General features: G+C 36.0%; 1 protein-coding gene and 1 long non-coding RNA gene across 2 annotated transcripts; one reads left to right on the top strand and one right to left on the bottom strand.

The window, feature by feature from the left end:
- Nucleotides 1-1,654: 1,654 nt before the first annotated feature.
- LOC141595350 (uncharacterized) lies at nt 1,655-2,941 on the top strand. Its single transcript, XM_074415315.1, has 3 exons — nt 1,655-2,222; nt 2,378-2,457; nt 2,564-2,941. Exons 1-3 carry the CDS (start codon nt 1,655-1,657, stop codon nt 2,939-2,941), a joined length of 1,026 nt encoding a protein of 341 aa, XP_074271416.1.
- Nucleotides 2,942-20,660: 17,719 nt separating this feature from the next.
- LOC141594410 (uncharacterized) lies at nt 20,661-23,582 on the bottom strand. Its single transcript, XR_012522183.1, has 3 exons — nt 23,346-23,582; nt 23,087-23,213; nt 20,661-21,056 (listed from the first exon to the last, which is right to left on the bottom strand). It is a non-coding gene; the product is annotated as an uncharacterized LOC141594410 (long non-coding RNA).
- Nucleotides 23,583-25,169: the final 1,587 nt, after the last annotated feature.

Below are 25,169 nucleotides of genomic sequence, written 5' to 3'. Positions count from 1 at the left end.
TAGAATATTTGAGTAATGGCAGAGGGTAGGAGAGATCAAATTAATTTAAACATACCAACTTCACAAAATGTAGAGAGTATGTCAAATTTTCAAAACTTCCCAACTTCACAAAATGTACAGAGTATGTCAAATTTTCAAAACTTCCCACGCCATAGTTCACCAAGTATGCAGTTTCAAAATATGAATCACAGTCCCCAAATTCCATTAAACTCGCAAATCTCGATGTTCAATTTACCGGGAATATATGGTCTGCCAAGCTATGCTAACATTTGTAATATTTGTCCAAGACCGAGTCTTTCATCTAACCTGACTAGTACGTCATTGGGGTCCGTCGCACCAAGTGTCCCAATTTCCGATTCGTCACCTATTACACCCATCGACATAAGCGAACATGGTTTAGACGATATCGAGGTCAATGATGAACAAGATGATGAAGTTGGTGGCAAAAGAAAACGATGGACTATGCAGGAGGACAAAGTTCTAGCAAAAGCTTGGGTAACAATTTCCGACGACGGAAAAATTCGTAAAAATCAGAAAGATGGACAATTCTAGAAAAGGATAGTTGACTATTTTAACCAATACAATGAAATTGGAAGTGTTAGAACGGTCGACCAAGCGAAGGGCCGATGGCATAAGGTTAATGGTGATGTTAATGAGTTTAATGAGATACACACTCGAATTCATAACGAGTATCATAGTGGATGGTCGGATGACCAACTCAAAGAAGCAACAATTGAAGAATGGAATAAGGTCAAGAAGCGAAAGTTCCAATATATGCACATTTGGATTATAGTTAACGAGAATGGTAAATGGAATGCGGCAAAAGAAGGAGAGGAGCATTCGGGTGCGAAAAGGTTATCGTCTTGTATGGAGGATCAAACTTCCGCTTCTCGCCCTATGGGTACAAAAGCCGCTAAAGCAAGAAAGAAAGACAAGGGGAAGATGGACCGAGATCAACTTCAAACGAAATTCAATGAGCAATTCACTATGTATAAAGAAATTCAAAAAGAAAAAATCCAAGCTATGAAGGAATTAAGCGATAGGCTAAAAAGTCGTTCAATGACGGAAGATATAGCCTTATTAAATACAGACACAAGCAACTATACGGAAGAGGCTAAAGCGGTTCATCTCAAAATGTGTGCCGAAATCAAAGCTAAATGGAAGGTGTAATGTTATTTTTAGTAGTCGTTACAAATTATCACAAATAAAAATAGTTGAAGAAAACAATGAAACTAATGGGAGATTAGTTTTAGTAGTCGTTACAAAAGAGAGTGTGTAGCATTCTGTTTGATTTGCTTTACTATTGTGGGAGATTATAATGTTATAATAAGATCATCTTCTATTTATTTGATTTAATATTGTAATTTAGTTCATCACCTACTATATTAAGAGAGAGCCCAGTGGAGTGTCTGATATTTTTATGGAGTAGCCGTTGTAAAGTAGTCGCTATAAACTAGCCGTTGTAAAGTAGCCGTTATAAACTAGCCGTTATAAAATAGCCGTTAAAAACTAGCCGTTAAAAACTAGCCGTTGTAAAGTAGCCGTTATAAAGCCTATATATATATATAGATAGTTTAGAATCCATTTTGTTCATAACTCTCATTCGTCCTTCTCATTCCTTTACTTCATTATACAAAGTTTTTTGTTACGTAAAATGGCTCTACATGACAACAATGATAATGATTTGGAAGCTATTGTCATTCAAGTTTTAGTTGATGAGTCAACCGATGATATGGATGATCAAATATTTCAAACGCTCATGGAGCAACAAAGACAAATATTGTGGCTCACTAGGCAATCTATTATCCGTGATCGTAAGGAGGCTCATGAGCGCCTCGTAAAGGACTATTTTGCCGAAAATTCGTTATACCCGCCTCAAATATTTCGTCGGAGGTTCCGCGTGCACAAGTATTTATTCCTTCATGTTGTTAATACATTATCACATCACTCTCAATATTTTCAACTTAGGTATAACGCGGCGGGAATAATGGGTCTTTCTCCAATTCAAAAATGTACCGCTGCGATTCGTCAACTTGCATACGGATGTCCACCGGATACTTGTGACGATTACATAAAGATTGGTGAGACAACTGCTAGAGAGTGTTTAGTTAATTTCTGTCATCAGATTGTACAAATTTTTGGAAAGCACTATCTTAGGAGGCCGACTGCCGCTGATGTTGAGCGTTTACTTGAAATGCATAATATGCGTCATGGATTTCCAGGTATGTTAGGTAGTCTTGATTGTATGCATTGGCAGTGAAGGGCATGTCCATTTGCATGGCATGGACAATTTACTCGAGGTGACAAAGGTGTGCCGACTATTATGCTTGAAGCAGTCGCTTCATATGATTTATGGATATGGCATGCTTTTTTGGAGTCGCTGGGGCTAATAACGATATAAATGTTCTTCGACAGTCGCCATTGTTCAATGATGTAGTGCGTGGTTATGCTCCCGAGGTACGTTTCGAAGTTAATACTACTGAATATACTAAGGGATACTATCTCATTGATGGTATATACCCTGAATGAGTTACTTTTGTATTGAGTTTCCCAACTCCTCCAGATCCAAAGAGAAAACTTTATAAGAATATGCAAGAAGCGGCAAGAAAGGATGTGGAAAGAGCATTTGGAGTTTTACAGGCTCGTTGGGGAATTGAATGCAGCTAGATTTTGGGATAGGCGAAATTTGAAGGAGATCATGTATGCCTGCATTATATTACATAATATGATTGTTGAAAATGAAGGAGATCAAATTACAAACTTTGTCCCCGATATCGATGAGGGTCCTCCTATCAATTACAACCAAGGATCAATTGAAGAATTTCGGTCTACCCTTCACAGGCGCGCTGATGTCCGTGATCGTGACATTCACCACCAACTTCGAGCAGATTTGGTGGAGCATATTTGGCAACGTTTTGGAGGCATTGTCGAGATAAATTAGTTATATTCTAAATTTATGTGAATTGTATGTGTATGCCAATAAGTTTCTCCCAAATTATTTTGTCTTATATCATGTATTTTTAGATTATATTACGGAAAGTATATGTTCTGTTTCAATAACTTTACCTCAGTATTTTTTTTATTTTTTTCCGTTATTCAACTAAAAAATAAAACAATAATATTTTTGTGCTAAAAAATAAATTAATAATTAATAATCATGATTATTTAATGAAAATGTAGGATAGTGAAAAATGGGCTCCATTTAAGAACTTTATTTAAAGGTCATCAATTGTACATAAAAGTTCTTAAATATTGGAATTAGTAAAAAAATAACATGGCAATAGAAGAACTTTATATAAAGTTCTTCTATTGCTATTGCTCTTAGGGGGCCTTAGATGCGTAATTGCTCAAGATACCATCATGTCGTCGTACGTTGAAATAGTTGACAATACACAACATATAGCTAGCATGACGGAACCAATTGATTTGTGTATCGGATTACAACTCAAGAGAAATCGAGGATATAATATTAAAGCACCCAATAACTTTCAAGACGGAAGTTATCCTATAGATGCTCTATTCATGCCTATTTGAAACGTGAATCATAGTATTCACTCTTATGGGAATGCGAATGAAAAACAAGAAATACGTTTTCTCAAAATATGGACAAATGGCAGTTTAACTCCGAAAGAAGAACTTTATGAAGCCTCCCAGAATTTAATTGATTCTTTTTCTACATGCGAAAAAATAAAATTTACATTTAGCGGACAATAAAAAAATGTTTATTTACCACTTTTGACCTTTCACGATAGATTGACTCAACTCAGAAAAAAAAATAGTATTAAAATCATTTTTAATTAACCAGTTAGGACCTCAAGCCCGAGGACGTAGTTACCCTTTCCAAAAGAACTGCCATCTCTTTTCCATTTCCATTCAAGAGTTCTTATGTGTTTCCACGCCCTTCGAAAAATAGACAAATTCCTTTTCTTAGGAACACATACAACATTCGTCACTCCAAAAAGGATAATGATAACTCCATTATTAACCACTTCATTTCTAAATTTTATATTCATACTAATAGAAATACATGTCCTACCGAGACAACATTTTGAACTTGATATCCTCTTTCTTACCTAGTAGGCAAAGATTGACCCCTACGAAAACGATGATTCATTCCATTCGGATCGATAAAAGAGTCCAACTCTATTGCATTGTCAGTATCTATGTTGTATATTTGAAAGAGGTTGACCTCCTTGCCTCTCTCATCGTACAATTCTCTTCCTGACGAGCCCCCTTCTCCTCGGCCCACAGAGACAAAAAGAACGAAGGGCTTGGTGCCAACAGTTCATCACGAAAGAAGGGACTCAAAGAGCCGGGATCACTAACTAATACTAATATAATAGAAAAAAAACTAATATAATAGAAAAGAACTGTCTTTTCTGTATACTTTCCTCGGTTATCTTGTTACCGCGGGTTTTACTTTACGCAATTGATCGGATCATATAGATAACCCTTTAACACAACATAGGTCATCGAAAGGATATCGGACACCCACCAAAGCACGAAAGTCAGGATCTTTCAGAAAATGGATTTCTATTCAAAGAGTGCATAACCGAATGGATAAGCTCACACTAATCCGTCAATTTGGGTTGATCCAATTCGGTATTTTCCTTGGGAAGTATCGAGAAGGAATTGGAATATAATCGATTCATCCAGAAGAAAAGGTTCTCTATTGATTCAAACGCTCTACCTATGGGATAGAGGAAGAGAAAAGCGAGGATTTTACATAGTACTTTTGATCGAAAATAAATCTGATTTATTTCGTGCCCTTCGCTTAATGAGAAAGTGGGTCATATTCTACAGGATCAAACCTATGAGACTTAAAGAATTATGGAAGAAATCTCCAATTGCTTCGAAAGAATTGAGCGAGGAGCCGTATGAGATAAAAATCTCATGTACGGTTCTGTAGAATGGCAGTAAGGGTGACTTATCAATCAACTTTTCCACTATCACCCCCAAAGAACCAAACTCTGCCTTACGTAAAGTTGCCAGAGTACGATTAACCTCTAAATTTGAAATCGCTGCTTATATACCCAATATTAGCCATAATTTACAAGAATATTTTGTAGTCTTAGTAAGAGGGGGAAGGGTTTAGGATTTACCCGATGTGATATATCACATTGTTCGAGGAACCCTAGATGATGTTGGAGTAAAGGATCGTCAATAAGGGCGTTCTAGTGCGTTGTATATTCTTATCCAAGACTTGTACCATTTGATGATGCCATGTAAGTTGCTAGAATCATGTGAAGTTTATGGCTAACCCAATAATGAAAGTTTCGTAAGGGGACTGGAGCAAGCTACTATGAGACAAAAAACCTTCTTTCTAAAGAGATTCGATTCGGAATTATTATATATCCAAGGTCCAATATTGAAATAATTTCAAAGGGTTTTCCTGACTTTATTCGTGTCAGCAACCAGTTCGAAATACCTCGACTTTCTTAGAAGAAGTCTGAGTCAAATAGCAATGATTCGAAGCACTTCATTTTAAACTATTTCGAAAACCCAAGGACTCAATCATATGGATAGGGAAAATAGGAAAAGGAGGTAAACGGGTACTCAATTAAAAGTGAGTAACATAATTCCATAATCGATCTCATAGATACATATCAAATTCTATGGAAAGTCGTATTTGACGAAAGTCGTAGTACGGCATGGAGGGAGATCTTTCATATCTTTCGACATCCGCCCTAAAATATGGGGTAAAAAGCCAAAATAAGTGATTTTAGCCCTTATAAAAAGAAAACTGGCTCTTGAACCCCTTTCACGCTCATGTCACGTCGAGGTACTGTAGAAAAAAAAAACTGCAAAATACGATCCAATTTATCATAATCCATTAGTTAACATGTTGGTTAACCGTATTCTGAAACATAGAAAAAATTCATTGGCTTATCAAATTATCTATCGAGCGAAGACGTGTAGGCGGATCGACTCATCAAGTTCCCAATGAAATATGATCCACACAAGGAAAAGCACTTGCCATTCGTTAGTTATTAGGGGCAGCCCGAAAACGTCCGGGTAGAAATATGGCTTTCAAATTAAGTTCTGAATTAGTGGATGTTGCCAAAGGTAATGGCAATGTCATATGCAAAAAGGAAGAGACTCATAGAGTGGCAGAGGCAAATAGAGCTTTGCACATTTTTGTTAATCCATGAACAATATCTATATACACACCTAGATCCACAGATTCATACATCTCGACCAATATCTATATAAACACCTAAAAATAAAAGGAATGAAACTAAGACTGAAACGAAAAAAAGGAAGAGACACCTAAATCCATGGATTTACTCGTAGTAGGAGTACTGAATACTAAGACTGAAACGAAAAATTATTAAATAGTTGATAAAATTGAAAAGAAAGATCTTTTTTACCGCACAATTTATCAAGAAATAAAAAAATCCCATAAAAATAAAATATCTTTTTTTTGAAGGAAAAGATCAATTCATTAATAAAACTCCAAACGGCACTTACAAAAGATAGGTATAACCGAAAACAATTCTAATAGAAACCAAAGGACAAATTTCTCCTGTAAAACTACGGATCTCAAAACATGATATGACAATTCGGCTCGTCCTTGTATCGCTCTCTTCATGTAGCTTTCAAGGGGATCCTTCGTTTGATTCATTGATGGAGAAAATTTACGTGCTGCTAGCACCATAGATCGTTGACGAATAACGCATATTCATTGTAGAGTCGTATCTATAATTCCAATAATAGCAAACCACTCTTATCTATAATTCCAATAATAATACCAAACCCTAGAAAGACAAGGACTGAAAAAACTCTGAAAATAGAGACGAAAAAACAGATCTCGCCAAAAAGGAGACTTTTATTGATTAAATCATAATATTTCATACTAGTAATTGATAAATGAAGCTATTTGAGGGGCTTACATCGATGAAAGCCCCAGATTTAATTGATGGAGGTTAGGGTTTTTTTAGAGAGAAGGAGAATTCAATCTTAATTTTATCTCGGATTTCTTTTAAAAATATCTTTTGATTGGATGGGAATGAATGAAGAATTAGTAAGTTATCCTATATCGAATCTAGAAATTTTGCTCTTCCAAATTTTTTATTGCTTTATAATACCAATAAAATGAAACCGTGGGTTATACCAATAAATTCAATGCTTCTGAATCCGCATTACTTATAATCATCAATGCTTGATACAGACAATATTATATTCATAAAAAGGTTACCATTAATTAAACACATATTCTAATATCGTAAGTGCAAAACTAAAGCTTATAAAATTTCGTAAAGTATAAAATAGAATTCAAGTTGACGAATATGTGTGTAACACCCTCATACACCAAGGTGTCTTACCAAGACCACCTAATGCATGAAAATGCTACCATCTTGGTTACCCGAGGCAATATATATCAAATTGACCATAAAAGAACATACTTTAGATAAATAAGTTTAAGCGATTACATAACAAAATCCCAAAACTGTAAAGCGATACAACTGTTCCAAATTATCAAAACCAACTAAAAAGAAATATAAATTCAATGACACAGCGGAAGACTCTAGTGATACGTGGTGACTCGATCCCAGCTATCCCTCACGCAATCCATCTCATACCTGCTCAATACCTACTCACCATCCCCGAATGGATCACCACAGTTTTTAAAACAATTAAACGGGGCCAGTTACTGATTACATGATAAAAGATAAAGCAATATTAACAAAACATACAATCACCCAACTCCTTCACATCTCCAATCACCTGACTAGCCTGAAAGTCTAGTCCTGCTAGATTACGGTCACAACCAGTAATCCTTACCGCCGGTGGGGGACCGCAGCCGTTCCCACCTAAGCCTCGCTCATTAATACCAAGCGAAAACCCATATTCCTTAATGTGCACATCCCCTTTGTGGGGGGGTTCCACAAAGGGCGAATCAAGGGCATGAAGCCACTCCCGCAAGTGAATCCACCCAGCCGAGGACGCACCTCGCGAACCACAGACAAACACAACCAACCAACTATAACACAACAATTACCAATTACCAATTCCAATCCGATATAGATCAACATTAAACAACCATCAACAATCAATCAAAAATCTAATACAATGTAACCAATAAATGAGTAGGGAAACCCTACCTGGAAAAGCAACCACCAAGATCATCACAATCAGCTAATCAGAAACGTTCCTCTATGAAATCACCTCCTATCAACCACACAATCATACAATTACCATCTAATAATCACAATACTCCCAAAATACCTAATTAAGGTTTCAACTAAAATCAATGAAACGACATAAAAATCATACTAGAATCTTACCCACAATGCGACGGTCTCAACGGCGTAAAGAACTCTGCGATCCGACGGCTCTAGCCCTTAGCATTTGATAGCAATGAGAGAAAGGAATGCTACGTAATTTTCTCTTGTGTAAAATATTAAGAATGAGTGAAAAAGTAAAAATAACTGGTAAAAATAACTTTATATAACATTCTCACGTTTCAATCAAAACCCGGCGAATAACCCGTATAAACTGACTTACTCGATCGAGTAAGTCACTTCCTCGATCGAGTGTCCCCTACTCGATCATGTGACACCTACTCGATCGAGTGCCCATAAGACAGTACACTGATTTGTAACAAAAACTCACTTACTCGATAGAGTAAGCCTTACTTGATAGAGTACCCAACAGTACAGAAAACCGTAGTACAATGTGGGACCTGGATGTTGAACAACTGTGATTCGCTGTAACACCCCCATATTCAGAGGAGCCTTAACTAGGCCTTCCTTAGCATATAAGGGCGTTACCATCTCGGTTGCCCGAGGAAGTAATAATCAAACGTCGACAAAAGAACTATTATGTTACTTTACAAGTGATTTAAAACCAACTGATGATATAAAGATACAACTCAAAGACTACTCGCTATACTATCAAATCTCGTGAAGACTCATCCCTGCCCGAACTCCAGCTATCGACCATATCAACACCTGCTAAGACAGACTGCTCACCATAAGGGATCACGGCAGACACATAAACAAACAAGACAACCACACAAGGTCAGTATTGAGATAAGATACAACAACATCAATAACAACTATCAATACAACCCAACACAAACAGCCACACACACACAATCGCACCCACTCCAAACAATATCCGTCACCGACTGTCCACTGGACCACCCCTGCCAGTGGGGGACCGCAGCCGTTCCCACCTAAGCCCCGCTCATCATACCGAGCGATAACCCTGTCCTATTAATGTGCACATCCCCTCCCGTGGCGGGTTCCACGGAGGGCGAAACTAGGGCGTGAAGCCACTCCCGCAAGTGACTCCACTCAGCCGAGAACGCATCTCGAGAACTAGAGACAAATCGATCACAATCACAATCAGAACCATCACACTAGGAATGCGATAAAATACAACAACCACAACACAACCACAACATCCGACACACTAGACCATCTACAGAAACTGAGTAGGCGAACCTACCTTTAAGCAACTGCCACCAATCCATGCCAACACATGCCATAACCAGCAACCAAGCAAAGCCTATAAGCACAACACGATCACCTATTACTACCAAACAAACCCTAAATGCAAAGATGAGGATAGTGATGATGATTACGACATACCTATAAGGAGAAACCCGGCAAAAGACCGCTACCCGACTCAAGCTACGCTCTCCTAAGGCAAAAGGACCTTCAAAGGGCTTCCATGGAGGTTTTGTGGTGAAGGGAAGGTAAAGAGGCGACTGATGGATGGGAAGAAAGGGGCGGAAATGAATTGCGGATTTAACAAAACGCGATTAAAAACCCTCGCTGAAAACTCGATACTCGATCGAGTACCCAACATACTCGATCGAGTGACCCCCTACTCGATCGAGTAACCTAGCTACTCGATCGAGTAGCCTCTACTCTATCGAGTACCACTCCTAACACGTAACTCAAGATAGTTTTGGCACGCATTTCTAAGACTATTCCCGCACCCAAGGTCAGTCAACGCTGGTCAAAGGGTCTCTAAAAGGGCGGGTATTACAGTCTTCCCCCCTTAAAAGAACTTCGTCCCCGAAGTTCAACTCACTCATCTTAACGCTCAAGACACGGGAAAACACGCCATCACCATTCCTCCTACTCAAGTCATTACTCCCCGGAAATACCATCCCCCATGTCATCATCATCACTATCTAACGCTCTATTCGTAACGACTCTTACTCTTATCATACACACATTATCATCCTCAATTGTTACTCTATATGTTATATAAAACATCAACCTCGTAATGTGAAGCACAAACAACGCTTACTCATCGTATGATAACAACTATCAACTCGAAACATGTCTCATATCAACTTCATATTGCACAACTAATACCACCATGTTACTTAACCACGCGATTCAATTACGATCCATTGCACCATAACTATCTATTCATGACCGTCTTTTAAAACATACCATCACATTCACTTTAATGAACTAAAGTAACCACTTACACTTCATTTAAGCAATGTGATCAAAGTACTAGAAAATTTTGTAATTAAGCAAGAAAACATTATAGACAAACAAACATAATTTCAAAATCAGTCTTTTTATTTTGCGACATTACTCTTCCCCTCTAAAAAGGAACTTCGTCCCCGAAGTTCACCACCAAAAATTACAACACATATTACCTATTACTTGCTTCATAGCATGAATTAAAAACATATTATTTGTCATGGACATTACTCGCTAAGCACATCCTTGTTAAATTCGAAATCATACACAAACCACCGGAATAACTAGCCGCCGTCGATAAAGCATGTTAATAGGGTATGCACGAATGTACGAGAAGATGTAACTCCGATAATTAGGTAGTAATAGGGCGGATGCAACATTTAAGTGACAAGAAACTATCACCGCTTCACTAATTGTGACCGATATGCATATAAAACTCAAGCACGACTTCCAACATATGAAATTAACGGTTCAAAGATGTCACTAAGTACTAACAACCACGTTAAACATCGAACTTGCAATTATAAAACAATTGCATACTTTTAATTTTTCGAAAACTTCATGTAACATTGCTACTCGATCGAGTATGTAAGGGTACTCGATCGAGTGACATGCTACTCGATCGAGTGTCTTGGCTACTCGATCGAGTAGCCCGAGATCAGAATGCATCAAATCTGTCATACCTGTAGCTACTCGATCGAGTAAGGGGGTACTCTGTCGAGTACCTACAGGTCAAATGCCTTATCAAACCTGTCATAAACCAACATATATATACATAGCCGTCATATAATTCGAGTCGAGATGACTCCCCGACTCCCAACTTCCTGCAATAAGGTCAAAATATCAAATCCGGCCTTATGGCCAACAATACATATCCATAACCACAGTTTCAACGAAAATAACTACCGAAATCTAACGACACTACCAACACCTACTACCAACGACCATAAACAAGGATGAAAACAAGGAGCATCACTCCTCCTGCTGCTGATCAACCATCACCTCATCATCACCACCACCGCCTCCAGACGTACCCGCTTCTGATGAACCAATGCCCGCATCAACTCCTGCCCCGGCTCCCGGACTCACGTACCATGGGGTCAAGCCACCGTAGGCAAAGAACTGAGGTGTCCCCCACGTCGACTGATCCACCCCGTAGGAGTGGAAAACCCCTGTGTAGTCCCCAACTCCGCTCCACCAAACCGGATGCGGTCCCTCGGTCCCTATCCCCTGAGTGTACGCCATCTCGTGCATGTTCCTGAGGGTCAAAGTAGATGACACTCTCTCTGCCAAGTAGCTGGATCGCGTCTCCGGGGTGTCGAGGTAAGGGTAGCACGGAAAAGGACGCTGCTGCTGCTGAGGTGCTACCGGCTGTGGCCTAGTCTCCGAGGCCCTCTCCCTCACTCGACGGGGTCCTCTCCCCAACCTGGGTCTCTCCACCACCACAACCGTCGTGTTCTCGCCCTTCGTCGGCTCTGGCATCACCTCAAGAATCGTGTCGTCGATGAGGTAGGTCTGCAGCTGGCGGGGTCTGTCAACATCCTCCTCCTCCTCCTCATCACCAGAGTCCACAGCTACAACCGCCGGCTCCAAAGGATCCGTCAGTGGGAGGTGCTCAGGAGCTGGAATCTTCATCCAACTCATGCCCCACACCCTCCAAGCTAGGCTACCGTCAGCCAAAGTTCTCAACCATTTCAGGTCGAGGTAGTAGTCACGGTCCATAGTTGGCACTGGGGTAGCTAGAGGCACATACTCTAAAGAAGCCTCAAAGGAGGTTAGCTTTTCAGCTAACCGAGTGGCAATAGCGCCACAGCTCAAGTACCGGGAAGAAGCGAGCCATCAAGGCAAGGGCGGACAGAGGCGATGGAAGGAGCATTAAAGATCACTTTCCCGGCCCGCTCCGGGTTGAGGTAGGACATCGAAGCAACACCTCATGATTATTCGGTTCATCGATATCTTTTCTGTCATAAAGGAGGTTTGAAAGAGAACGGAGAAAGACCCTCAAGGTAACATGCTGAACATCATTAATCAGCATGTTGCTTGAGGTGGGAGTTGGCTTTCCGGTCAAGCAAGGCATTAGGCGGCAGACACCGCACTCAGCAGGAATATCAGTGATAGAGTCCTTGGGAGGCTTGGCCAACCCAAGGTGAGACACAAACAGATCCATAGTCAACAGAAAACTGGTGTTCATCAACCGAAATTCAACGGTCTGGGCAGCTGGGTCATAACTAAAGGAGCTCATAAACTCCAAGGTAAGAAAAGGATAAGAGTGTTTCCTCAGTCTGTACAAACCCGTAAAGCCCAAGGTCTCGAATATGTGATGGACATCCGTCTCTATTCCCAACTCCTCCAAAAGTGTAGTATCTATACACCTCGTTGGTCTCATCTTGCGTTTTTGCAAATCTACAAAACGCTCTCTCTGTTTGATATCGACAAAAACAACAGAAAGGTACTCCGGAACTGCGGGTACCACGGGTCCACTCCCCTCCCCAGTCTCAGGCTGTGTAACCCTCCCCCGTTTACTCTGACGGGTCCCTACGTTCGGTCTCGGCATCTGTTTCGGCATATGATTTAATCAAACTTGTATAAACATGTAAACATATACTTCACGAAATTTTGGATTTCATAAATACTCAGCATGGTTCACCAACTCATCAACCAATTTGTCATGTGAAGCACAAAATTCATGCCATTAAACTTTGAATATTCAGCTACGTACACACATTCACCAACAGTTTCCTTAATTTGATATATAAACTCAGTTTACAGCTACTCATAAACCACATTTGTGAGAAACTTATCTTGGTGATTACACATGCTCAACAATTCTACTATCCTAGCACGATTCAAATGTCACTCTACATACACACTTAATAACATGTGAGGCACTTGAACAAGCTCATGGAAAGCAATTTAGAACATTTTATCATCAACCTTCAATATTAGGAACTAATAACTCAGTTAAACTTTTTCAGACGGTCTCTACAGCTGTAACAATTTTGACATATTCTTCATGAATCAACACCACTACTATCATATTGAAGTTTAACCTTTATTTAAACAGTCATATACAACACCAAATTCCACATATAAATCACGAATTTCCATTTGAGGCACTTTTAAGACGGAGTTTTGAGGCAACTTTTTTTTTTTAATGTGAAAACCATCAAAATCATCCTTCAACATGTTATATACAAGGTATAGTACTCAATTTCATCATCTAATCAATGTAGAACACCCAAAATCGATTTTGATTTTTGTAACCCTAGAAATTTCGGCCCCCAAATTGCAAATTTCTAGTCTATATTACAGCAATTAATCATCAACAATTAAGAAAGGAAGACATGTGAATCATATTTCAACAATTAAAAGCAACAAATTGATCATATGAATCGAAATTTCCAGGTTATATAATCATCCTCAACAAGTTTAAAGCATAAAAACATGTAAATAGGGTAGAAACCATACCTTGATCAAGTAGTAAAGTAAAGGAACGAAATTAAAGAAAGAAAATAACCCCAAATTAACCACTACTAACACAAGATATGAGAGATTTTGAGGATTTGAGAGGAAACAAGCTTAGGGCTCGAAATATAGAAGAAGAATGAGAAGGATTAGAAAGAGTAGGGGTTTTAAGAAACCCGTAAGATTCACTGTACAGTAACCTACTCGATCGAGTGTCTAGGGTACTCGATCGAGTACCACCCTACTCGATCGAGTAGGAGCTATTTCGTCGAGTATCTGCAGAAAATTTTCACATACCGACATCATAGCTTCCTAACTAGATCGAGTAAGGTCTACTCGGTCTAGTAAGCACTCGCACTCGGTCAAGTATAGTTAAGTACTCGGCCAGAGATACGAAATAAATCGAAGATTTCTGCAAAAACAACATCGCGTGTCGATTCCAAACTAAGTTCGGAACTCGACACTAATTATCGTACTTGTTCACGCATTACCACAATTGTTCAAGCATAACATATCGTCTCAACTAATAAGGTGTATGTCACATTACGCTACTCAAGTTACCCAACTCGGGTTACCTGCTACCGAATCTTCTATAAACATAATCAAGTCATCATATTACACTTAACTTACTTTATACATTACTACCAAATTTGTGTTCATTTCAACTTGAAACATGTAAATTTAGCATTAGTTCATTCTTTCATATAACATATAATTGCATATTCTTCTTAACAAATTAATCTATCATGTTCCACATTCTCTCATAAGTAAATCATTGTACACAAATCAATTATTACGCAGCGAAAATTTTCAACTAATAAACAAGGCATATGAGAATTATTATAAGCTATGTTTCATATTATAACTCAACAATTCCATAATTATCATCATCGTAATCACGGTAGAGTTTATAAACACGTATATGACTACCGTCATCATTACTTATAGCAAGCACCAACATGTTCACTCTTCAAGTCACGACATACACCCCACATTCTCACGCATCTCAATCACGTAAACTTTTCCACGTATCTCATAACCATCGTATAAGTTCACTAATCACGCCAAAAACTTAACTAATTCCACCAAAGATTACTATACACGGCCCAAACACCACTATCACACCCTCTTAAAAGACTTAGTCAGAGGTAGCTCCGGCACAATTAACATACACATCACACATAGACACACGGACTCCACATTCCCGTACCATGTGACTGGCTTAAGTATCATGGGGCCAAGACTTTGAAATAAGGGCGCCTACTCACCCAAAATCTAGTATCAGCGGGGCTCCCATTATACATACACCAGGTTCATTTTATTAGACTCACTACGTTCATTAGGTTCATTTGTTACAGGTTCCAAAATCGTCGCTCTGATACCACTTTGTAACACCCCCATATTCAGAGGAGCCTTAACTAGGTCTTCCTTAGCATATAAGGGCGTTACCATCTCGGTTGCCCGAGGAAGTAATAATCAAACATCGACAAAAGAACTATTATGTTACTTTACAAGTGATTTAAAACCAACTGATGATATAAAGATACAACTCAAAGACTACTCGCTATACTATCAAATCTCGTGAAGACTCATCCCTGCCCGAACTCCAGCTATCGACCATATCAACACCTGCTAAGACAGACTGCTCACCATAAGGGATCACGGCAGACACATAAACAAACAAGACAACCACACAAGTTCAGTACTGAGATAAGATACAACAACATCAATAACAACTATCAATACAACCCAACACAAACAGCCACACACACACAATCGCACCCACTCCAAACAATCTCCGTCACCGACTGTCCACTGGACCAGCCTTGCCAGTGGGGGACCGCAACCGTTCCTACCTAAGCCCCGCTCATCATACCGAGCGATAACCCTGTCCCATTAATGTGCACATCCCCTCCCGTGGCGGGTTCCACGGAGGGCGAAACTAGGGCGTGAAGCCACTCCCGCAAGTGACTCCACTCAGCCGAGAACGCATCTCGAGAACCAGAGACAAATCGATCACAATCACAATCAGAACCATCACACTACGAATGCGATAAAATACAACAACCACAACACAACCACAACATCCGACACACTAGACCATCTACAGAAACTGAGTAGGCGAACCTACCTTTAAGCAACTGCCACCAATCCATGCCAACACATGCCATAACCAGCAACCAAGCAAAGCCTATAAGCACAACACGATCACCTATTACTACCAAGCAAACCCTAAATGCAAAGATGAGGATAGTGATGATGATTACGACATACCTATAAGGAGAAACCCGACAAAAGACCGCTACCCGACTCAAGCTACGCTCTCCTAAGGCACAAGGACCTTCAAAGGGCTTCCATGGAGGTTTTGTGGTGAAGGGAAGGGAAAGAGGCGACTGATGGATGGGAAGAAAGGGGCGGAAATGAATTACGGATTTAACAAAACGCGATTAAAAACCCTCGCTGAAAACTCGATACTCGATCGAGTACCCAACATACTCGATCGAGTGAACCCCTACTCGATCGAGTAACCTAGCTACTTGATCGAGTAGCCTCTACTCTATCGAGTACCACTCCTAACACGTAACTCAAGATAGTTTTGGCACGCATTTCTAAGACTATTCCCGCACCCAAGGTCAGTCAACGCTGGTCAAAGGGTCTCTAAAAGGGCGGGTATTACATTCGCAATGAAAAATTACTTACATATAACGTAAGCGAAGACGCAAATGATGTTGTCGAAGACTCGAAGACATCAAATTGCAAACTTTTGGAGATTATTGTGGGCTTTTATAGGCTTCATAATCAGTATCAATTTATTATGATTTATAAAGAAGATGAAGTGAGGGGAAATAAAAAGGAGAGAAGGGAGGAAAGAAGACGTTACTCATTATGATAAAACTGAAAAGTATAAGACTTTACAGAATTTTGATTCTAGGTCTACGGTTACTTATTTGTCTAATTATAAATATGTTTTTATGTTTCATACTTTCATTGTATTTTTGGTGACTCCATGTTTGCATGTTAATAAGGGGATATGTTAAAATATCATTTAAAGTTACCTTTTTAGTATTATTTATTTATAGATCTCATTGTATTTTTGGTGAGTCTACGTGCCACGTTATTGAGGGGATATGTTAAAGTGGGATGCAAAGCAATATTTTTAATTTTATCTATCTATACAATAATAACATAAAAGGCCTAAATTGAGTAGTTACTAGAATAACACGTGGTGCACTACATTTACATATTAGACCAATTTTTATTTTATTTTTAAAAAGTGAAAATAGAAAATAAAAAGGCAAAGTAGTAATTAATAGACTAACACAAATTGTTCTATAAGGTGGTCTCATATGATAAGACCTCTCCATTTCAAGCCCAATCCAAATTCTCAATATTTTACACAGGAAAGGAAATTACAATCACCCATTACTTTCATATTTATAGTTGTTTCTCTTTCAATCTTTATTTTCTCTCTTCTCTCACACTCACCTTGATAATAATCTAATACAATACTCTGTATTAATTTTTTTATATATGCTTTTCTATCTCATCTCTTACAACCACTACAGTACTTCTCACAAGAGGTTCTTTGTAACCCAATTCCTTACATATTGGGTTCGGGTGAAATCGATTCAAAAAGTAAGTAACTTTTGCTTCTCTTAGCTATATTTAAGTTTTGTTAATTTATAGTCAAATTCCGATCGTATTAGTATTTCTTGGGTATTTGCAACATTAATTTTAGAATTTCGGATGGTTTGTGTATTTCGCTAAACTTTTTCGATATTATGGTTTGTGAAATTGTGTGTATATGTGTATACTATTTGGTTTCACGTTTACCAGATAGTTTACAACATTTTTGACGATATACATTGTTTTGTCCTTCGACTTTGTTGATTTTTTCAAATTTATGTATTTTAGTTGGTTCTTACTTGAGGTCTTAACCGAAACTTAGGGTCCCTTTTTATTTATTTACGGTTTAAATTACAACTTTGAGCTTTAAGTAAATAATTTGGGATTTTAACTAAAAATGTTTGGTTCTAAGTTCCACTTTTGTTCAAAGCTGACTAGCTCAAATGGAAGAGCATGTGCAATAACACAAGATGTGGGTTTGAATCCTGCGTTAGCTGGCCGGGTGATACGGAGTACTTGTGTTTAGTAAAAATGATGAATGACTATATCCTCTTAATTATATTTTCTTTTAGACATATTGCTGTTTAATTCAATTGTTATGTTGTTAGCAGGTTAGAAATAAAGTACGAAGTATAATTTTGAACTTGATTTTATCTTAAATACCCTTGATTTTAGATTGAAAAGTTCAAGTATCTCAAATATTCTATTTTAGAATATCGGTCCTAATTTAAAATTTGAAAGTTTTTAGTTTAAAAGTATGGATTTTAATTTGAAAACCCGAGGTTTAAAGTCAAAAGGTTGGAGTTACAAGGATAAGTTTTTTCTCTATATGTTTTAAGTTGAGAACTCAAAGTTTTAACAATGAAACTAATTATTAGATTAGTATGAAATTTCAAAGTTAAATATAATGAAACATTGAAAACCGTATATTTTGTATTTGAAAAAACGAGTTTTATGTTGAAAATCCGACATCGAAAGTAGAGACTTTGGTTATCCATAATAATACTCGTAACAAATAATTACAAAAAAATCCTCTTTATTAAAAGAACAACCATAGTAATGAGGTGTCATCCTATGGTTGAAAGTCAACTTTTCAAAGGTAGTTATTTTTGCTAGAGTTAGGGGCCCCACATTCATTTCACATAATTTCTCATATTTTGTACGTGATTTTAAACAAATCATTCTTAATTTTGTGTTTTATATGATATGAGTGATTCGATTTGGTCACAAATTAACTTGATAAATAAAATTGGGAAAATTAATAATGATATTTATTTTGAAGCTTGATAATCATATATTTAAAAAAAAAAGTTCACAAATGAAAAACACAGTGTTTATAATTTAGATATACAACTATATAAGATAAAAATATGATCTAATGATCATTGAAATTTATTGGCAAGATTTTATCACCAAAATAAAAGAGGTTGATGAAAAATGTATTTATTTATTCTATGAATATAGCAGAAAAAATTAATAAATATTTATAATTTTTATAAAAATCGAAAAGAAATAAAAACATTCTTGAATAATACAAAAACAAAATACTATACTATAAATAATAAATAATTATAATAAAAAAAATACATATTAATAGCAATATACCAGTATATTATTTAAAACAACCAATAATAAAAAAAAATTGACTTAAAACAATGAAAAAGGAAAAAAAATGACATTAAAATGAAAAAAAAAAGCTACAAAAAAATTCGTGAAAAACAAAATCATTGAAGATGTTTTTAATAAATCAAACACTAAATTTACAAAAGTCAAGAGAAAAAACATTCACAAAAATAATATTATAAGGTTCAAAATAATAATAAAAAAAAGTGTTAGAATTGCAAAATTTAAAAAAAAATTACCAAAAAAAGTAACTTTCCTATTCGAGAAGAAACCTACATTGATACAGTGATGCACACTAAGAAATTTGTGAGACGTGGATCGAAAAATACAAATTTGTTATATTTATTGATTTTGATTTTGCTTGTTAAAAATAGACATCCAACTTTAATACTTTGTTCAAATTCTCAAAAACTCGGAATATTTGTGGGTTAGACGAGAAAGAGGGCTTTAAGTTCAAGCAGGGATTGTTTGTGTGTAGTTGATAAATATTCTTGGTTGATTAGTTATTAACTAAGCTTGCAAAGAAAAAAAATGGTATGCGGAATGGAGTGGTTAGTTGGTACGAGTACGATTAATACGGAATAGGATAAATGAACAGAAGTGAAAAAATTTTGAGGATAATATATATGGATGAACAATTGAGTATTTGCTTGCTAGGGTTTATCATTAGTATGTTGGACAATGCTTTATTTTTTTCCTAATTTGGGTTAAAGACTAGCTCGCTAACAATTTAAACGGGTTTAAGATTAGCCCCTTTTTGGATTTTTCTCAAAAAAAATAAAAAATAAGTTCATGTTTATAGGGCACTAGGTTTGTGACCCGTGAAATTCACGGGTTTATCTGTTTTAGTTAAGATATTTTTATCGTATTGTTAATATTTGTTCGAGAAATTAGTTGTTGATCTATTTAAAAATATATAGTCTTGAAATACATAGAAATTAGTTAGTTAATACCTTATTTCTTTGACTTTAGTTTATTTTTTTAAATCGAATCCTGCAAGTGATAATGTGGTAGCTACTAATTTTGAGAAACGTGACAACGGAGCAATGACAAAGACGACTCATTATATATACGTGTGTTTTACTCCGCAATATAATAAAGTGAGTTTTTAAAATATTAAAAGTTGAAACCATTCATATATAATAAATTCCATATGGAAAAATCTTCAATGACGTCTTATAAAGGTTGTAAACTCAATACCTCAGTATAGTAATCTCCAAATTATTTCCAGACCTCTTCATCAACTCTCCCATAGAAATATATTTGAAGTCTTATCACCATTCACCACGTGCATACTTCAAATATTATTTACACTAGGTTAATACCGTGCAAAATGCACGGGCTTAGATAGTTTCATTTTTAAGGTCATTGGCATAATTTCATACGGAGTATTTTGGATGAATAGTGTTTAATTTAAGAGCAACTGTTTAAACCGAAAACGAACAAAGCACAACTAAATTGAAATGAATTGTATTATCTCAAAAAAAAATGAAATGAATTGTACAACACAAAAATTGAGGATGCCATCAGCTTATTTTGAAGATAGAAAATTGCATAAACAAAGTCATTGCCATAATTACTTGTTATGTTAAGCCCGTAAGATGATGATTTCTCAAAGAAAAAATATCAATCGTACAAATTACATTCAGTAATGGTATAAGTGAGACTTTTACTTGGTTGTCACTTGAGAGTGAGTTTCCTTTGCTTGTTTAGAAGCTGTCAAAACCCGTCAAAGAAGGCAACCACTTAAGAGGGTGTATATTTTTACTTTAGACATGAAATTCAAGTAATAGTCACCCGTACCCAAGAATTTATTTTCGAATTCTAGTAGAGCTATCCAAAGTATGCGATAAAGCTATATATTATGCCACTTAGCTCCCTACCCTGCGAAAAACCCCAAAAGAAATATGAGCCATTATTTTGAGTGTTTTAACATTGACGAAAATATAAATCAATCAACAAAAATTATTGTGCTAACGTACAACCGTTGCTCACATTAAGATAAAGTTGTTGCAAAAAATATAAAAAAAAAAGTCTCGAAATTTGAGAAGTACAGTCGTAAAAAGCATAGCCCAAATATTTAAAAACGTTTTAGACTTTTATAAACTCGCTGATATTCAAAGTTTTATTAAAGATATATGACGCTAAAACTTAACAATACAAGCCTTGAACATAATTGACCTTACAAAATTTTGGAATCCCAACACCTAGCCCATATAATTAATAGAAGCCAAACTTGGTAATCTAAATCCTAGAAGATGGCTTCCAACTCATAACCACCAACACATTAAGCTTATAAAAACGACAAGACAAAGTAATAGTAAGTGGGTGTAAGCTTACCATCTTTCTTCTATAGCATCCTAAAAAGGCCAGAATTTCATATTCAAAACTTCTACGGAGTAGCTACTTCCCCTTCTCTCTCTCTCTCTCTCTCAAAACACTCTCTCTAAAAAACCCTAGCCTCCATCATATTATACAAGGGCTCCCATCGATCATCAATCGATCGATGGTAAGCCCCAAAATTGTTTCAAATTTCAATCAATAGTATGCATATCTATCTTTTATTCAATAAAAGTCTCCCTTTTGGTGAGAATCGTTTTTCCGTCCCTTATTTCGGGGTTTTTCCATTTATTCATGGGGTTAGTTTCATCAGTAATATGGTCAAGAGTAGTTCGTTGATGGTTTACAGCGTGTTCTTTCAAAGGGTAAAAGTGATTTGTCAACGATCTTTGGAACCAGTCAGAGGTAAATTTTATCTCATAAATCAAACGACGGATTCCCTCAAAAGCTACATGAAGATAGCGATAATAGGACGAGCCGAATTGTCAGATGCTGTTTTGAGATCCTTAGTTTATAAGAAAATTATTTTTCTTTGGTTTCCATTAGATTTGTTTTCGATTATAATTATTCTTTGTAAGTGTCGTATGGTGTTCTATTAATGAATTGTTCTTTTCTCTCTCAAAAAAAAGCCAGAATTTCCATGTTGTATTAATTTTCATTGCCTAGTGAAGATCAAAATTCTAGGTATTGTCCCATTTTAGACGCCTAAAGCAAATAAATTAACACCTTAATTCGAAAGGCTATGAAATAATAATAATTTAATGTGCATATTCAACCCCATAGAGTAAATTATTCTACCGAAATTTCAGTCAATAACGGACCCAAAAAAAACACTACTTTGTATAGAAATACAATTAACCCGCATAGTACCCAATTATTTTTAATTGGACATGATGATTCGGTATAATATATTAACGGAACCTTATAATATACCATATGAAATCAACAAAATCAAAAACCAATAAAATGAATGGCTTAGGTGAGAACCGAGGTCAGCAAACCTGGTGAACTTGCATAAACCTAATCATGAATTAGGAAGACGATCATTTTGGCGCTTCCTGCTAATATGATGTGGATGAGTTCAAGGAGACTAATTTGTGTAGGGAATAATATGGATTAGCCATGAAAATAATAAAATAAAATTGACAGACTTAAAACATGTGGAAGAGAATGAAGGAGTATATTTATATGTACAAATCAGGGGACAATTGATGGCAGAAGGATAAGAAGTAAATTAAGATTATATTGTCATTACAACAGAGGAAATCAAAAAATTAAGCACTCCAAAACACCATCAAGACATCCCTTGACTTTATACAGAGTATTTGAATATCTTTACTGCAACATCTAAATATCTATTAGAAGGAATGACTCACTCATAATGTAGAACATCATATGGATTAGTGACTTAATCCTTAGTCGTTAAAAATGCTCAAAAGTATTCAACAAATAGAGTAATAATTATTAAATATTTAACTATTTAAAACAATTCTTAAATCAGCGATTTATCATCAACATCTTTTAATACCCCAACCTAATGCAAAAGAATTAATCGAGAGGTTTGTGAATAATACCTCAAACCAAAGACAATGTAACGGTCAGTTAGAGCTCAGAATCCCAAAATGTAAAGAGATTAGTTGATCAAACCCAAAGACGATATCCCATTATTTATGTTGTAAATTAAGTTCAATTTGTAAAGGCCTAACAAAAAATGTTACAGTTACACCAATTATACTACCAAATCTGCCCGTGTATAAGCAAAATACGGAGTAGTCCTCATTTTTATTTAAAATAAAACAAATCAATCCTAATAAATTATAGGAAATGACTTACTTCTTTGGCAAAGACTTTGTAAACCAAATCAACATGGTCAATCTGTTGTCAACTGCTTCATTAATCAATTAGTTATGATAGAATTTGAAGAGCTTTTTGTTTGGAGGATGGGGGAGGCACAATTAGAAGAGGAGCAGTGTATGATATTGGTGTTAAGGTTAAGGTTAAGAGAGCAGCGTATTTACTAGGGTTATTAGGGTTAAGGGTTAAGCGAAGAGTTAGGCGGGAATTTTTTCATTGAGGTAATGACACGTGTCAAGTTTTATGTTAACTGGTTCCTGCATTATACTTTTATATAGATAGATAGATAGATATAGATTATTTGATACTGAAAATTATGTTACTCCGTATAATTTAGTTGCTTATATAAAGTTGACTTAGAAAAATTATATTGGCTCAATATTAGTAATCCTATACTCCTATTAGCCCGTTTCTGGATTTTTCTCAAAAATAATTTTATTATACGGGTCAAGCATGTCAGGTCCCATGTCAAACATATCGCATATAAAAATATAAGTCAACTTAAAACGGGATAGACGGGTTAGTGATCAGGTAAGGATTACAATACATCTCAAAAAAAGTTTATGGCGCCTATTTTTTTATTTTTAAAATAGAAAACAAATAATTAAGGTAAGATATTGCATGACATACCTATTTAAATTTTCAAGTCAAAATTATGTCATTATCAAAAAATCATGTATTAACAAAATGTTTATTTTCTATCACATAATTATATAATAATACTACGAGTTTGAAAATTTAACCATTTGACTAAATTTTCTAAATTTGCACAACAATTTTCGTTTCACCATGTTTCACTAATTAACATGTACTAAATGACACGGGTTGAAATTATCATTTTAAACATGTGCTGGTCAAAATTTTCTATTATTGGCCCTAATGCATCAATTACGCTAATTACAAGTGAAATTTATAATTCAGTTCTAAATACTTAAATATTCCGTATGACATTATAACTCAAGTGTTACATTTGTAGTTGAAATTGTTTTAACAAAAAGTAGAGGGATTTTATTGCTTTATTACAAAACTTTATTTATAAACATAATAATCTATAAAAGGATATCAAATTAATAAAAAAAAATTATCTTAAATATTTTTTTTTTAAATAATATCATTATTTATGTTAGGTTTATTGTATAAATAATATTACACTTATTTAAATTTATTTACAAAATTCCTGAGTGCGTTGTTGTGCCGATATTGTGTTTTATATAGTAATCCTACAGATAAAGACATTCAATTGACATGTCAAGTGTGTGGTCATCCTCACCCGGGGACCAACCCATGTGAGGGAGCGGGCGACCCGGACTTGATTCTCTAATTTTGGTGTGGGGATGGGCATGCCTATGCATTTTGTTTTTCTTTTCTTTTTCATGGGGCAATTGCGTCGTGCATTCAAAAGTTGAGCTTGGATTGGGTGGTAGGATGCTCGCATTATTGTCCAGTACTTCTTAAGTATAACTAATCAAGTAAGTACAAATGATACAATCATATTGGATATAATAATCTTATTTCATTTTAAAGCATTGAATTTATTTCATTATACAACACATATGCATATCTTATCTTTTTATATAGTAATTGTGTGTATATATATATATATATATATATATATTCCAAATCCTATATTATTTATTTTTCAGGTTATTATATTTCAAATACACAACACTATATAACATATTGAATAGTTTATTACGTGAATTATTTAACCTTTGAATATATCAATGTTCTAAAAAACAGACATGTGCAATTTGCACGGATTTAAAACTAGTTTGTAACATTAAACATACGGAGTAATTAATT

This window comes from Silene latifolia, chromosome 8 (assembly GCF_048544455.1).
Source record: "Silene latifolia isolate original U9 population chromosome 8, ASM4854445v1, whole genome shotgun sequence".
NCBI lineage: Eukaryota > Viridiplantae > Streptophyta > Magnoliopsida > Caryophyllales > Caryophyllaceae > Silene > Silene latifolia.
This window is presented reverse-complemented; position numbering and strand designations above follow the sequence as displayed.

What these genes read in the sequence shown, in the direction of transcription:
- LOC141595350 (XM_074415315.1), top strand. Translation starts at nt 1,655, where the DNA reads ATGGCTCTACATGACAACAATGATAATGATTTGGAAGCTATTGTCATT. An exon ending in TATGCGTCATGGATTTCCAG is followed by an intron (nt 2,223 to 2,377) that starts GTATGTTAGGTA and finishes GCTTTTTTGGAG; the next exon opens with TCGCTGGGGCTAATAACGAT. An exon ending in TGCGTGGTTATGCTCCCGAG is followed by an intron (nt 2,458 to 2,563) that starts GTACGTTTCGAA and finishes CAACTCCTCCAG; the next exon opens with ATCCAAAGAGAAAACTTTAT.